At 51.0% G+C, this 13,657-nt stretch overlaps 11 protein-coding genes across 11 annotated transcripts; 6 read left to right on the top strand and 5 right to left on the bottom strand.

Annotated features, from left to right (window-relative positions):
* Positions 1-22: 22 nt before the first annotated feature.
* NEMAJ01_1736 (uncharacterized protein) lies at positions 23-1,081 on the bottom strand (the record flags this gene model as incomplete). The annotated part of the gene is made up of 1 exon (XM_047915574.1): positions 23-1,081. One exon carries the CDS (start codon positions 1,079-1,081, stop codon positions 23-25), a length of 1,059 nt encoding a protein of 352 aa, XP_047771531.1.
* Positions 1,082-1,210: 129 nt separating this feature from the next.
* Positions 1,211-2,752, top strand: NEMAJ01_1735 (protein disulfide-isomerase A1; the record flags this gene model as incomplete). The annotated part of the gene is made up of 1 exon (XM_047915573.1): positions 1,211-2,752. One exon carries the CDS (start codon positions 1,211-1,213, stop codon positions 2,750-2,752), a length of 1,542 nt encoding a protein of 513 aa, XP_047771530.1.
* Positions 2,753-2,877: 125 nt separating this feature from the next.
* On the bottom strand, positions 2,878-4,371 carry NEMAJ01_1734 (ATP-dependent RNA helicase DDX6/DHH1; the record flags this gene model as incomplete). The annotated part of the gene is made up of 1 exon (XM_047915572.1): positions 2,878-4,371. One exon carries the CDS (start codon positions 4,369-4,371, stop codon positions 2,878-2,880), a length of 1,494 nt encoding a protein of 497 aa, XP_047771529.1.
* Positions 4,372-4,611: 240 nt separating this feature from the next.
* On the bottom strand, positions 4,612-5,943 carry NEMAJ01_1733 (nuclear GTP-binding protein; the record flags this gene model as incomplete). Its single annotated transcript, XM_047915571.1, has 1 exon — positions 4,612-5,943. One exon carries the CDS (start codon positions 5,941-5,943, stop codon positions 4,612-4,614), a length of 1,332 nt encoding a protein of 443 aa, XP_047771528.1.
* Positions 5,944-6,846: 903 nt separating this feature from the next.
* NEMAJ01_1732 (nucleolar protein 56) lies at positions 6,847-8,094 on the top strand (the record flags this gene model as incomplete). Its single annotated transcript, XM_047915570.1, has 1 exon — positions 6,847-8,094. The coding sequence occupies one exon, from the start codon at positions 6,847-6,849 to the stop codon at positions 8,092-8,094; it is 1,248 nt and encodes a 415-aa protein (XP_047771527.1).
* Positions 8,095-8,289: 195 nt separating this feature from the next.
* On the bottom strand, positions 8,290-8,880 carry NEMAJ01_1731 (uncharacterized protein; the record flags this gene model as incomplete). The annotated part of the gene is made up of 1 exon (XM_047915569.1): positions 8,290-8,880. The coding sequence occupies one exon, from the start codon at positions 8,878-8,880 to the stop codon at positions 8,290-8,292; it is 591 nt and encodes a 196-aa protein (XP_047771526.1).
* Positions 8,881-8,907: 27 nt separating this feature from the next.
* On the bottom strand, positions 8,908-9,570 carry NEMAJ01_1730 (synaptobrevin-like protein YKT6; the record flags this gene model as incomplete). Its single annotated transcript, XM_047915568.1, has 1 exon — positions 8,908-9,570. One exon carries the CDS (start codon positions 9,568-9,570, stop codon positions 8,908-8,910), a length of 663 nt encoding a protein of 220 aa, XP_047771525.1.
* Positions 9,571-9,736: 166 nt separating this feature from the next.
* Positions 9,737-10,312, top strand: NEMAJ01_1729 (uncharacterized protein; the record flags this gene model as incomplete). The annotated part of the gene is made up of 1 exon (XM_047915567.1): positions 9,737-10,312. One exon carries the CDS (start codon positions 9,737-9,739, stop codon positions 10,310-10,312), a length of 576 nt encoding a protein of 191 aa, XP_047771524.1.
* Positions 10,313-10,340: 28 nt separating this feature from the next.
* NEMAJ01_1716 (protein transport protein SEC61 subunit gamma) lies at positions 10,341-10,634 on the top strand (the record flags this gene model as incomplete). Its single annotated transcript, XM_047915554.1, has 1 exon — positions 10,341-10,634. The coding sequence occupies one exon, from the start codon at positions 10,341-10,343 to the stop codon at positions 10,632-10,634; it is 294 nt and encodes a 97-aa protein (XP_047771511.1).
* Positions 10,635-11,208: 574 nt separating this feature from the next.
* NEMAJ01_1728 (uncharacterized protein) lies at positions 11,209-13,263 on the top strand (the record flags this gene model as incomplete). Its single annotated transcript, XM_047915566.1, has 1 exon — positions 11,209-13,263. One exon carries the CDS (start codon positions 11,209-11,211, stop codon positions 13,261-13,263), a length of 2,055 nt encoding a protein of 684 aa, XP_047771523.1.
* Positions 13,264-13,385: 122 nt separating this feature from the next.
* Positions 13,386-13,649, top strand: NEMAJ01_1715 (uncharacterized protein; the record flags this gene model as incomplete). Its single annotated transcript, XM_047915553.1, has 1 exon — positions 13,386-13,649. The coding sequence occupies one exon, from the start codon at positions 13,386-13,388 to the stop codon at positions 13,647-13,649; it is 264 nt and encodes an 87-aa protein (XP_047771510.1).
* Between the last annotated feature and the right edge of the window lie 8 nt (positions 13,650-13,657).

The following is a 13,657-nucleotide window of genomic DNA, read 5'->3' as shown; positions in this document are numbered from 1 at the left end:
TTCCCCGTGAAAGCCGGTGTTTCTACTGGATTTTTATTCTCGCAGAGTGGGCGGAGTCTATTTCTATGAGCATCTCCACCTGGGTGTTGAAGCTAGGAGTAAGAATAGTCGGATTTCTGGCCTTGTTCAGAGGAATTGTAAAGCGCACATTCTTTGCAAAATGCATGTCCTTTGAAAGCGCAAAGAAGCAAGATCTTTCCTCGGCGTCGTCCACCCGCTCCATCTGGAACAGGGAGACTTTAACCGACTGCATGCTCGCCCTCGCCTCCAGGAAAAGGCTGAGCACGTAGTGCGGGGAGTCCTCCTCTTCCATGCGCAGAGAGGCCTTTGCATACTCTGTGCCCTGCGAGGTTATTGAGTACACGGACTGCCTGGAGGACTCTGCCAGAGCATCTTCGCCTCTGCACAGAAGGTGGTACAGCCCAAGCGGGTGCGAGGTGTTTTCTCTTTCTGCGCGCAAGAAGGCTTTTGCATGCGCCTGCAGCTGCTGCAAAGGCTTGCAGAGTGCTTCAAATGCGTGCGGCTTTCCCTGCGCTGGGGAAAGCAGAAACTCCGCAGCTTCTTTTTTGCAGACGGGAGTGCGTCTGAGAAGGTCGACAATTTCTTGGTAGCAGTGCACGCTCTTGTGCGCGGGGCTAGACGCCTCGACCATGCGGGAGGAGTCGCTCTCTTCGCGTATGCTTGCATACTTTTCGGAGACGCGCATTTTTGAGGAGCTTTCAAAGCACACAGAGCTCCCAGAGACGACCGAGCACAAAATACTCTTGCTGTGGACCCCACCTGCGTCCTGGATGTACACGTTCAGACTGTACACAATCGCTATGTTCGCGCCAGAGTAGCTCGGCGGAATGTTTTTCGGGAGAAAGAGGGAGTACTCGCTCTTGATGCACGGAGTGTTCACCCCCAAAACAACCCTCTCTGTCTCCAGGAAGAGCGAGGAGCCAGTTCTCCGCAAATATGCCCCAGTGAAATTGCACGAGGCCACGAGCACTCTCTCCTCGGGGGAGCGTATGCTTACTGTCGTGGTAAAGATGTCGCCAACAAAGAACTTTCTGCACGAGGAGTGAACTTCCCAAGACATTACAAACACATTAAATTAAAATTTAATCTAGCTTAATGACACTCTACATTTAAATTCGAATAAATATTCCAATGTTTCCAAAATCAGGAAAATTCCAAGCATAAATTTGCATCGATTCTTTTTTTTCATATGAGAGTCATAGCAGTAGCAGGCATACTTATTTTGTGTGTGGCAGGGCTAGTTAGATGCAAAGAAGGCATTAAAACAGCAGACATAGAGGCGTCCGGTGCCTCGCAAGGAGACGTGAAAATCACAGTCACCAACAGCGGAGGAGAGCAGGAGGATGAAAGCGCGAAGGAGGAGCAGATTACTCCTGTTGAGGAAGCTGCCAGCCAGGAGGCAGGCGAGCAGAGCATAGAAACCACAGTAAACGAGTTTGCAGAGAATGCTATAAAGCAGGCTGTTGAGAAAATTGGAGGCAGCATTACCGAGGAGCAGATGCACACTTTGGTGAACGACATGGTCGAGCGAGTTCTGCAGACAGCGAAGGAAAAGAACGGAGAGAAGCCAACAGAAGAAGAAATGATGAAAATCATAGAGACAATGGAACAGGAGATTTTGAAGAGTGCGGCCCCAGAGAAGGTTGAGGGAACGTGCATATTATTCACGGGTGCCACGCTTACAGAGGAGGAAATCCAGAAAATAAGCAAGCCCGTGGGCATGAAGTTTGAGGTCAGTGCGGACGCAGAGGCAGCTGAGAGGCTGGGCGTCGTTATGCCAGGAGTCTACTACAAGTCTGAGGCTGGAGAGTACGTGTTCAGAGTCCCGGAGGGAGACGTAGACGTACTTGCTGCAAGAGTGGCGGAAACATACAACGTTGCACGCCTGGAGGTCTTTGGGGAGCTGCATAAAGACAACTCGCCGCTGTACGAGAATCTCAGAGTGCCGATTGTATATGCAGTTGCAAGGAAGACGGACTTTGGAACCCTTGAGTGGTGCAGGCCCATCGTGGAGAGCCTTAAGACCGAGCTGAAGGTGGCGCTTCTGGACTACACAAGCACGGAGTTTTTCCTGAACATTTCGGGGGTGCACGAGCACATGCTGCCTGCTCTATTTTTGATAACAAACAAGAACGACAAGATGTACAAATATCTCCTGCCAAATGCAGCGGACAACGAGGAAACAGTGAACTTCCTCACAAAGTGCGCGCGAAACAAGGAGGAGCTTGTGCCGTTTGTGATGTCTGAGGAGCTGCCAGGGGAGGCCGAGAAGGCAAACCCGGCGGGGGTCTTGAAGGTGGTTTCCAAGTCTTTCGAGGAGATTGCGCTGAATGCAGAGGTGGACACGCTGATTGTGTACTATGCAGAGTGGTGCAGGTTCTGCCAAAACCTGATGCCAGGCCTGGACAAGGTGGCTTCCGCCTTGAAGAGGATCTCAAGCGACGTGGTGATAGGGAAAATGCTTATGTCGAGAAACGACATGCCTTTGAACAGCGAGCTAGAGGCAATCCAGGCATACCCAACGATAAGAATATACAAGAAGGGCACGAACAAGGAGGTGGAGATGGAGATTAAGAACAAGCCAGCAGATGCAGAGGGCATCCTGGAGTTCCTGAAGATGCACACAGACCTTCCAGAGGGCTTAACTCTGGAGGGGGCCGAGACTGAAGAAGCTCCGCAGAAGCGCGAGCCAGAAGTCAAGATACCAGAAGAGATTAAGATGGATCTGTAGACGTGTCTTATAATAAATACCCTTTACAACTAAGCAGCGCAGCAAGTTTTTGGTTTCTCGTTTTCCGCAGCAAGCCAGTGCAGGCGCGGGGCAAGCATTCACTGAAGTACAAAATGGGTTTTTATTTACGCTGTGGATTCTTCGTGCTTTTTGTTGGAAAAGGGGAGCATTTCAATCTCCAGGTCTCCCTCAATTTCTCGCATCTTGAAGGTGTTCTCGGGCGTGATCATGTTTATGGCAATGCCCTCGGTGCCGAATCGCCCACTTCTTCCAATTCTGTGCAGGTAGCTTTCGGTGCTCTGCGGGAGGTCGAAGTTTATCACGACGTTCACGCTGGGGACGTCTATTCCGCGCGTCACCAGGTCTGTAGACACGAGTATCCGGCACTCCTGGTTCGAGGTGAAGTTGTGGAAGACGCGGTTTCGGTCCTCCTGTCGCATTTTGCTGTGTATGTAGTACGAGGTGAAGCCGAGCTCCGTGATCTTCATTGCAAGCTTCTCCACGGTCTGTATCGAGTTGCAGAAAATGAAGCACTGGTTTATGTCCAAGCACGTGAGAAGAGTTTTCAGGCAGTGCAGCTTGTCTGCCGGCTTCACGTACGCGTAGTACTGCTTCACTCCTGCCAGCGTCAGCTCCTTCATAAGGTTTATTTTGACAACGTCCGGCATGTACCTGTCAATGTAGTGCTGTATCATCGCAGGAAACGTGGCGGAGTACATTTCAATCTGCCGCTTCTCCGGGAACATGTCTGTGATCTCGTACAGCACCTCCTGGAACTCCACGCTGAGAAGCTTGTCTGCCTCGTCGCAAACAAGGTGCATGCACTTATCCAAGACAATGGCCTTCTGTGAGAGAAAGTCCAGAACGCGCCCGGGGGTCCCTATAATTACGTGCGCGCCCCCCTTCAGCCGGATAATGTCGTCCTTTGCGCTGACTCCGCCGTAGAGCGGGAGGATTTTGAGGCGCAAAAACTCCCCCAGCTCCCTGCAGACCTTCGCCGTTTGCAGGACAAGCTCTCGCGTGGGCACAAGGATGAGCGCCTGAATCACAACTTTTCCTGGGTTTATTTTACTCAGCAGCGGAATTGTAAACGCGGCTGTTTTTCCTGTGCCATTCTTAGCACGCGCAACAATGTTTCTCCCCCGAAGAGAATGCGGGATAGTGGCTGCCTGTATCGGAGACGCCCACACAAACCCCTTTTTCTGGATGCCCATAATAACCTCTCTTTTCAAGTTGAGGCTTTCCCAGCTTCTGGAGCTGTCGTTTTCGGAGGGGCGCACGTCCTTGCTTCTTTTTTGTGCGGGCTCTTTCGGGGAGAAGCTCTCCTGCTTGGGCAAAGGCGCCTCAGCAGCCACTGGATCTGCACGCTTTGCGCCTTCCTTCTGCGCGGAGACAGCCTGCACGTCCTCGGCGCTTCCTGTTTTCTCGAACTGCTCTATCTTTTCCAAGAGCGTGTCTATCTTTTCTCTTATTTTTATTATTTCCCCCTGCTTTTTGCTTGCTGGTTTGTCTTTGTTGCGGGCCTGCAGCTTTTTCTTCTTTCCTTCCGCCGTGGGGTTTCTGGCTGTCTCAACATCTCCATTGAAAACACTCCCTGCTTTCTCTTCTTTTTGCTTCATATAAAAAATATTTCGTGGCCCGAAATATTCTTATGCTTTATTAAGTATTCAATAAGAACAAATCAGGCCGCAAAATTGTGAAAATCCACGCCCTCTCCCTCGCACGCCTGCATTCTCCTCTCCGCCTTCTACTATGCTGTGTATTTATTTATGACAGCACGCTCTCACGAGTTATCTCTGGTGCGGCAGCCTTCTGAAGCAAGCACCGCGGGAACGGCGACTTCTCTGGTCTTCCGCCCTCTATGTCTTCCTCCTTTCGCCCTTGTCCGACGCCTTCTCGCCCTCGCCTTCTGGTGGAAGCGTGTAGTACGGTATCCGCCCACGCAACCAGTCGTGCAGGACTATTTTCGAGACTGCTGTTATGTCTGGGACTCCCCCCTTGAGCAGCTTCCCCGTTTTCTTTGCGAGTGCCTCCAAAAACGCCACGTGGTTCCCTGTTGGCTTTATTCCGTATACATTCTCAATGTGCTTCGGGTCTGCCTTCTTGAGGACGCCCTCTACGTGGTCTTCTGGCGCCGTGACATTTTCCACGCGCACCACGCCTTTGAGCACGACTTCTGTTTCGTCTGCGTCCACGGGCGGCACCACTCCCGGGCAGTCGATCAAGTATATTCTCTTCATAAGGGAGATGTACTGCCACACCTTGGTCTGCCCGGGGATTGGCGCGACTGTGCACACAATCTTAGACTTCAGCGTGTTTATGATGCTGCTCTTTCCTACATTTGGGTACCCCACGAAGCCCACGCTTATTTGCTTCTTCTCCGGGTGCAGCTTTGCAAACTGCCGCAGCAGGTTTGTCAGACTCTGCTTTCCGTAGTTCCTGTCTATTGACGCGGCGTGGTATGCGAGCGTGGGGGTTTTCTTGGAGAGGTGCGCCAGCCACTTTGCAGTCACTCCCGTGGGAAGCAGGTCCACCTTGTTCAGCAGGTATATCAGGTGCTTGTGCTTGTGCTCGTTTATGTACTTCCGGACGTTTAAGCACTCTGTTCCCAGCGGGTCTCTGGCGTCCAAAATGTGCACAATCACGTCGCTGGAGTCCAGCACCTTGTACAGCTCGGCCCATATTCTCCTGCTCTGCCCCTTCATGTATATCCTCTCCTTTGCCACGCACATGTCCTTCTCGCTGGACTCTTCCGTGTGCTCCCCTGCGCGGACACTCGCCGTCTTGGCAAGCTCCGCCACGGTGGAGACAGAGAGCTTCACTCGCTTTCGGGTTGACTTTCTCCCAAACGTGCTCTCGTACGAAATGATCGGGCGGACTTTCTTCTCCGCGCTCTCCTGGATGAGACTCATCGGGACTTTTCCTTGGTCGAGGATCACCTTATACGCGTCGGTCGCACTCTCCTGAAGATCTTTTCTGAAGGCCTCGAGCTCTCGCTGGTCGGTGGTTCGGGTGGATGCAAACCACGCGCGCGTGTGCTGCACTCTCCCGGGCTCTGCCACAGGATTTTGAAACTGCGCGTGCTTTATGATGTTTCCTGCCGAGTCTCGCACAGGCTTTCCTCCCCGAAGCATTTTCCAGTGGGCCAGTTTTTCTTTTGTTCTGTAGAAATTTTCCCCCTTTTCCTTCATCGTTAGTAAAGAATTTTCATTGCCTCTATATTTAAACTAAAAATAAAAATAAAACTTGCTGGGCGTTGGGCTCTCTGGGATGTGCGAGTGCTCGTATTTCTTGCAAGAAAAGACGCATGCGCTACTGCAGACTTTGTGTGCGGCATGGTACATTTAAACCGCGGGCGCAGTTTTTCGGCCCTGTTTGGCCTTGATTCCAGCTAATTTTTGGGAGCTTTTCTGCTGGGGCTTCTCCCGGGCTGATTTGCTAGTATGTTTGCAGGCGCACCAAACACCTGCGGAAAAGTCATTTCTGGGCTCTCTGGAGCACATGCAGAAAAGCGTGCTTTGGGCTGCAAATAGCGTATATAACTGCCGTAAATCCGGGTTTCATTATGAATATGGTCTAATACAAGCTCCACTAAAGATTTATTAATCTGTGGAGAGTCCCGGCAGTCGACCTGTGCTTGACTTGATTTTTGAGTCTTCGACTTTCTTGCCTCTTCTTCCTGAAATTAACATCGTATCGCGTATTTATGCTTTTAGCGATCACTAATCAATTTCATGTTTCAGATCGTGTGAAATTCAATCAAGTGATGGTCGTGCCCTCTCCAATTTTGTGGGAGTTCCAAAAATTCAGCACAATAACCGTGCTGATTGATCGATTGTGTGCATCTGCATTGGATCTTCCGCTTAAAACTGGCCTGATATGCTATGGATTTTTCCAGAATAGACGCCAAAACCCCGTGAAAGTCAGGTTTGCAGGTGGGGCAGGCCTTGGGGGCGGACATATGCACGTCTGCAGTGTTTCTGCGGTTTGAGTTTTTCCGGGGTTTTTGGCTGGCCGTTGGCCTTCCGGGCCGGATGCAGCATTTTCAGAGTAAAATATTAAATATCCGAAATATTTTCAGCCTTGCAATTTTTATGGTACATATTCTATACGAGCACCCGGTGGGATACTTACTGGTTGAAGCAAAAGAACTGGACACAGTCAGCACCAAAGCTACTCTTGCGAGTGTGAAAACACTTGGAGATTTCAAGAAGGTGTTCCAAATTTCGGGAACTCTTGTGCATGCAGACCCGCAGGACGCGCTTGAGCAAATTGAGGCGGCCTCCGAGGGAAAGATCTCGCCAAAGCTGCAGGAGTTCCTGCACATCAACGGAGTGTCTGTTTTGGCCGCAGACAAGGCGTACTCTCTTGCCATAAAGGATCTGGGCATAAAGATGTACAACGAAGAAAGCACGCACGAGCTGATGCGCGCAGTAAGAAAGCACGCCGACGCTATTTTCGGTGTGGACACGCAGAAAGTGGGAAAGTCACAGATCAGCCTGGCACACGCTCTTTCCAGAAAGAAGGTCCAGTACGACGCTGCAAGAGAAGACCATGCGGTGATGCAGTGCATTTCCATGCTGGACGACACGTCTGTGGACATAAACGACTACTTTATGCGCATCCGCGAGGTATATGCGTGGCACTTCCCAGAGCTGTCCGAGCTTTGCACGGGGCAGGCGGAGTATCTGCAGGCTATCCGCGTGATCGGGGACAGGGAGACTGCGTCGCAGAACGAGGTTGCGCAGCTGAGCAACGGAGAGGAAATTGCGAAGGCAATGCACAATACGATCGGCGGAGAGATCGGCCAGGAGGACCTGCAGGTGATTGCAGAGCTGTCCTCTGTTGTTGAGGAAAAGATGGCGCTTTACGCCCACGCGATGGAGCACCTGGAGAAACGGCTGGAGACAGTGGCGCCGAACCTGACGGCTTTGGTCGGAAAGGTCGTGGCTGCACGGCTGATACTCAAGGCAGGAGGGCTGAGCAAGCTGGCGCTGTGCCCGGCCTCTACAATCCAGGTCCTGGGCGCAGAGAAGGCACTTTTCCGGGCCATGAAGAGCAAGGCGCAGACGCCAAAGTACGGGCTAATCTTCCACTCCTCGTTTGTGGGCGCAGCAGTGCCTCGCATGCGCGGGCGAGTGAGCAGATACCTCAGCGCGAAGTGTGCGATCGCCAGCCGAATTGACTGCTACGCAGAAGACGTGACAGACGCATACGGGCTGGCCATGCGAACAATGGTGGAGGAGCGAGCAAAGGGCAGAAGCACTCACCACATGCCTACAGACGCAGTTCTGCAGAAAGTGGCTGAGGACATTGCAGCCCAGAAGGGAGCAGCACTATGAAGTAGTAATAAAGACAAAGATAAAGCAATATCCGAATTTCAGCACAAATAGGGCCAGCCAGCGCCTGCTTTTGCACTTTGGAAAAACGTGCAATTTTTATCCGCACGCCGAAAATATCCCCTGGAAGACGCTTTTCTCTTCACACCCGGGGAGCAGAAAAACAGCGAGAGACAAGTGCAAAACAGCGTGTGTCCTTTATTGCGGTGCCGCCGATGCCCGAAGCGCGGCCAGGTACTCCTGCGGGGAGAACTCGGGAAACTCCAAGAAGAACCTCCATCCTGGCCGGAGGAAGTGCCCGTCGTTTCTCTTTCTTTTGTAGAAGTACTTTCTTCCGACGATTTCCTTCAGAATTTCCGGGCACTTTCCTATTTGGCGGAGTGCCTCCTCCACGCGGCTGTACTCTGTCTCGCTCCCGTTCAGATATAGCACCATGTACGCATAGACGATGACTGCCACATTCTCATTCACAAATCTGTTCGCGTCCTCAGAGCACTCGAACTTCTTCACCAGGAAAACAAAGTCGCACTTCTTGAAGGACTCTGCCAAGTGCGTGTACTCTATCCCCGTGGACTCGCTTGGGAGGCTTTTCCCCTCTCTGTCCACGCGCGAGGAGGTGCCCGGCCTGAGCGAGTACCCAATCTCCTCCAGCTGGCTCTCAAGAAGATAGAGGGAGTCTACGCACTCCTTTTTCGTGATCTGCAAAGACTCAGCAATCTCCACGACTCTTGCCTTTCTTCCCTTCCGAAAAGCCTCCAGCACGCGCAGAAGAACCGAATGCGTGCTCATAAAAAAAACACCGCAGGCGCTATTTATTCACATTAACCCGCAGCACTTCTGGTTCTGCTTCTTGCTCAGCCTGTAGAGGCTCTTTGTCTGAAACGAGAGCTGCTCCGCCGAATTTATCAGATCGTGCAGCTTCTGCCCGCGCCCTATCGCACTTTCCACCGTCTTCGACAGAAGGTCGTGCACGTCGTCCAGCTCGCTCTGGATCTGCATCATCACGTCTTTTTCCTCGTAGTTCTGGTACTCCTTCATTTGCTGCTTCACAAAAGACTTCAGCCCGGACGTGTTTTCCTTCTTTTTCTCTGCAGGCTTTCCCCCCGGGAGTATCTCCTGCTCCTCCGCAGCCCCCGCACCCGTCTCCTGCATGTGCTTCTCGATGTCGTCTATGAGCAGGCAGAGCGTGGCATTCGGGTACTCGATGAGGCACGAAATCACATATACGTACCCCCTTTTCTCCTTCACAAAGAACTTGTAGCTGTCGCCCTCCCCCTCCTTGTGCACAAACTCCTGCGTCTTCTCTGTCTCCGTGTTTTGCACGATCCGGTTCGAAATAAAGGCAATCATCTCCTGGATGGGCGTTCTCTTGAAGAAATTGAACGACCCCAGAGAGTACTCCTCCAAAAACACGCGGACTCCGCTTTCGTGCTTCCTAAACAGAATAACAGAGAAAAGACTCGCCTTCTTCGCAGCCATTTATAAAATATTTTTTCCACTCGCTATTTCTATGCGGAATTAAAACGCTGCCAGAATTTCTTCTTTTTATTTTCTCTCTGCCCTCGCCTGTCCTGCCCGCAGGCCTTTCTTTTTCAATATTCGCCCATATTTCTCATTATTATACCGATGTTTTTTTCTTTGTTTTATGAAGGCTGTAATACTCGCGTGTTTGCTCCTGGGGCTGGCCCAGGGAATTGCCATCCAGAAGATAATCAGGCCGCGGTCTGTTTCTGTTATGTCTGAGATTGTTCCGCAGGCAGGAATGGGCATAAAGCTTGACGCCACGATAATTGAGGGCTCGGGGGTGCAGATTATGTCGGGGATGAAGGATCGGCTCTCTGCTGCAAGCGAGCTCGTGAGCACGCACCAGAAGAACATCGAGTCGCGAGAGGCTGGGGAGTTTGAGGTGCGGATCGTGAACGACAGCGACGAATACGCGAACATAAGCGTGTCAATATACGTGGATAAGGCGCACGAGGACACAGACGAGGCGGAGGTGCTGAGGAAGCTGCTGGACAAGGTGCGGGTGGACCTGATGAACATATACAACGACATTTTGAAGCTGAAAAATGCAAACACGACAAGCCTTGTGAGGGTCAAATCGGCCAAAAACACGCTTTGGGTTGTTTGCATTTTCCCAGTTCTGTACGTTTTCCTAAGCTACTGGAGACTTCAGTCAATTAAAGGCTTCTTTAGCACAAAGAAGCGCAATAAGATATAAATAAAGTGTCTGAATTTTTTATTTAATTATGGCCACAGAAAACAAGAGAAGATCTGAAATTATAAAAAGGCAGGCTGCACAGAGGAAGGAGGAGAACAGGCCCTCCAAGATAGATGTTCTGATGCGAAAGTTTGAGCACTGCCGAAAGGAGCTTTTCCACGTCAAACTGTTTCTGAAGAGGTCTAAGAAGCCAAACAAGGCGATGTATATGCAGATGCTTGCAGCGCATGCGAAGGGCGTGCTTATGCTTGGATTCCTTGGGTACATAATCACCTTTATTCACATCCCGATAAACAACATTCTATTCGGAATCAAGAAGTAGCGGCCTGTGCATGCATTTTACGGATAGAAAGACAGTGCGCAAAGCAAAGGAAATAAATATCACACAAGCCAAACAAGCACTTGACGTTTTCCGGCCTCTGGCACTGCAAAGAGAAAAGAGTTGACGGGCGAAGTGCTGCGCAAGAAGAGGGTCAACCCCAGAAGAATTCAGAGTGTTTGCAGGGCAAGAGAAGGAAGGCCATGCTTTACGCACATGAACGGCTTAATTTTTGCCACGCCATCCTCCTGTTACTATTCATTCTTTTATTATACTATCCTCTTATTACTATCCTTTTATTAATATCCTCTTATTATACCATCCTTTTATTACCATCCTCTTATTACTATCCTCTTATTACTATCCTCTTATTATACCATCCTTTTATTAATATTCTCTTATTATACCATCCTTTTATCAATATTCTCTTGTCATAACATCCTTTTAACTATCCTCTTATTACTATCCTCTTATTATACCATGGCTTACTTACCATCCTCTTATTATTATCCTCTTGTCATGCAGTGTCATGCGGATGAGAAAGTTCCACCGCTGAAAGTTGGCGTGTGATTTCGCAATGAAATGGCGTATGACGCCCACTTCTAAACAAGAGAGCGCAATCACATCATATTCTGACCCCATATATTGCCTAACGAGAAAGTTCGGTATGGTCAAAAGCAGAAGTGAAGACTCTTCAGTCCTTGTAGAGAGCATTGAGGATGAAGAGCAAGAGTTCGCTTCAAGCTTGAATGCAGCACAGACAAGCGAGGAGCCTGCACATTCCTCCGTGCTTTTGCGCATGAGAGAAGTCTGCGCTGAATCTGCCCAGGCAGAGATGGAAAATTCAATTGGAATCCCCTGGGAGACAAGAAAGAAGAAAAATACCTCCCCAGCCCCCAGGGAGAGCCAGGAGGCAGAATTTGTCTCTTACAGCCTGCACGACAAAGAAGTCATTCTTTCAGACGGGTACATTTTCAGCCCGTTGCACAAAGAGTTGCACCGGCAGGGGATTTCCTTCGGGCCTTTCTACACGGACTGCCTCATAAACGAGAAAGTAGCTCTTTACACCGTGTACCCAGGGAGGCTGAGCCCAAGCGACGGGCGCCTGCTTTTTTTCGTAACGATGTCAGGCCTTGTCGTTAAGGACATAGAGAGGTACAGCGAAGACCCGCATCTGGTTGGTGCATCCACCGACGAGGAGGAAGTTGCTTTCCTGGCAGGGAAAATTGAAGCCCTGCACCAGGCAATGGCGGGGATGCACCGGTACATGGTTTACCTGGGGGTTGAAATCCAGCCGCTCACCTTCCTGCGGGCATTCAACTACCTGTTCAGACACTTCCAGCTCGTTGAGGCACGGCTGAAGGAAGTTGCGAGAAGGCAAAAGGCGTACCCAGCGAATGCTGCACTGCAGGGAATTGCCATAGCAGGGATAAAGGCCCAAGTTGACGAGGCTGCAATTGCGCACGAAGACAGGCGAAATCCGTCCAGGTGCTCGTCCGACTTTATGCTCTACGGGCAGACAATGCAGAGAAGCTCCTTCGTGGACAAAACAATATGCGCAGACTCTGGGGGAGACAAAGTGCCTGCGTACATACAGGCCTGCCTCTTCTCCATGGCGTGGGACTCTGAGAAGTTCTTCTCGAGCACCCTCCAGAAAATCCACAGAGTCCGCGACCTGGACAACTTCTACCTCCCGCTGACTATTTCCCTGGTGCTGCTCACGCACTTCTTCTTCTCTGCGCTGGGGTGCTTCTCCAACAGCTCGTCTCGCGTGAGGATGGACGCATTCGAGTACTACATGCACATGCTGTTCAACATCACCGTTGGGAGCATGATTCTCGGGAAAAGTGCAAAACAGCTTTCTGATGCACGCACCCACAAGAGGGAAAATGCATGTCTTTACAACCTCATGAAAAACTCCATGAACAGAAACAGGTACATCCTCCAGAGTGCGCTCCTGGTGGGGATGGCTGCACTCGCCGTTCTTGGGGGGGCTTCTGTCATGGCCCTGGAAACATTTGCGCTCGTCCCGTCCTCGGAAAGCCTCATGAAGGCGAGGCACTACGCGAAGATGGAGGGCAGCCTGAACGCTCTTTTCCTCCTTGCTTTCCGGGGATTTTCATCCTCCGTCCACATTGCCGTGCTCTTCTTCCTCTTCATGTCGATGTTCAACCGGTCTTTTGTGAAGGAGGCAGTAAAGTACCGGTACGCGAAGGCAGCAGCTCTGCTTCTGACTGCGTACATTCTGGTAGTCTGCACGGGCGCACTTCTATACACGCCGATGAAAGACGCAGAGTTCTTTGGGGTTATATACCGGTACCACATAGGAAGCATTCTGTACGCTGGAGGTCTTCTGTGCGCTCTCGTATATCACTCGTGCATCTCCCTGGATAAAACCAGAAAGGCAGTGCACCTCGTGCAGGACCAGGCCCTCTCAAAGTTCGCGTGGAGGTACGCAGTTGGGCTCGCCCTCGTTCTGGCCGTGTCTGGCCTCCTGTATGCGCTCTACATGCACTTCTACGTCTCGCAGGCGTATCTTTCGATCTTTCACGCCTCGAAGAACAAGCTGTACCGAATAGGCCTGAGCCTTCCTGTGCACGGAAACTATCTCCTGAAGGACACCATGAAATAAACGACAAAGACTATTTCCGCCTTGTTTTTTGTTTTCCGCCTTGTTTTTTGAAAGGGCGTGCAACCACGGGCTCTTCCGCATTTTGATCGGGCTTTATTTACGTGCATTTTTATTTACTGCGAATGTTGCTGAGTTTTCACCGCGTGGTTCCGCACAGCAGGCGAGTCACGAACCCCACAGAGCACGTGACACTCGAAGAGTCTCTCGACATGCCGGGCCTGGAGGAAGTTGACGTTCTCCCGTGCTTCATGCAGCCGGAGCACACGGAAAGTGCGAAATTAGAGGAAGCTGGGGCCGACATTCTGAACAAGCTCTACACGGTCGAAGTCCAGCCAAGCACGAGCATCAAGTGCAAGGGCATGTCTCGAGAGGAGTACAGATTCTAATAAGAAAA

This window comes from Nematocida major (assembly GCF_021653875.1).
Source record: "Nematocida major strain JUm2507 chromosome Unknown 2266, whole genome shotgun sequence".
Lineage (NCBI taxonomy): Eukaryota > Fungi > Microsporidia > Nematocida > Nematocida major.
This window is presented reverse-complemented; position numbering and strand designations above follow the sequence as displayed.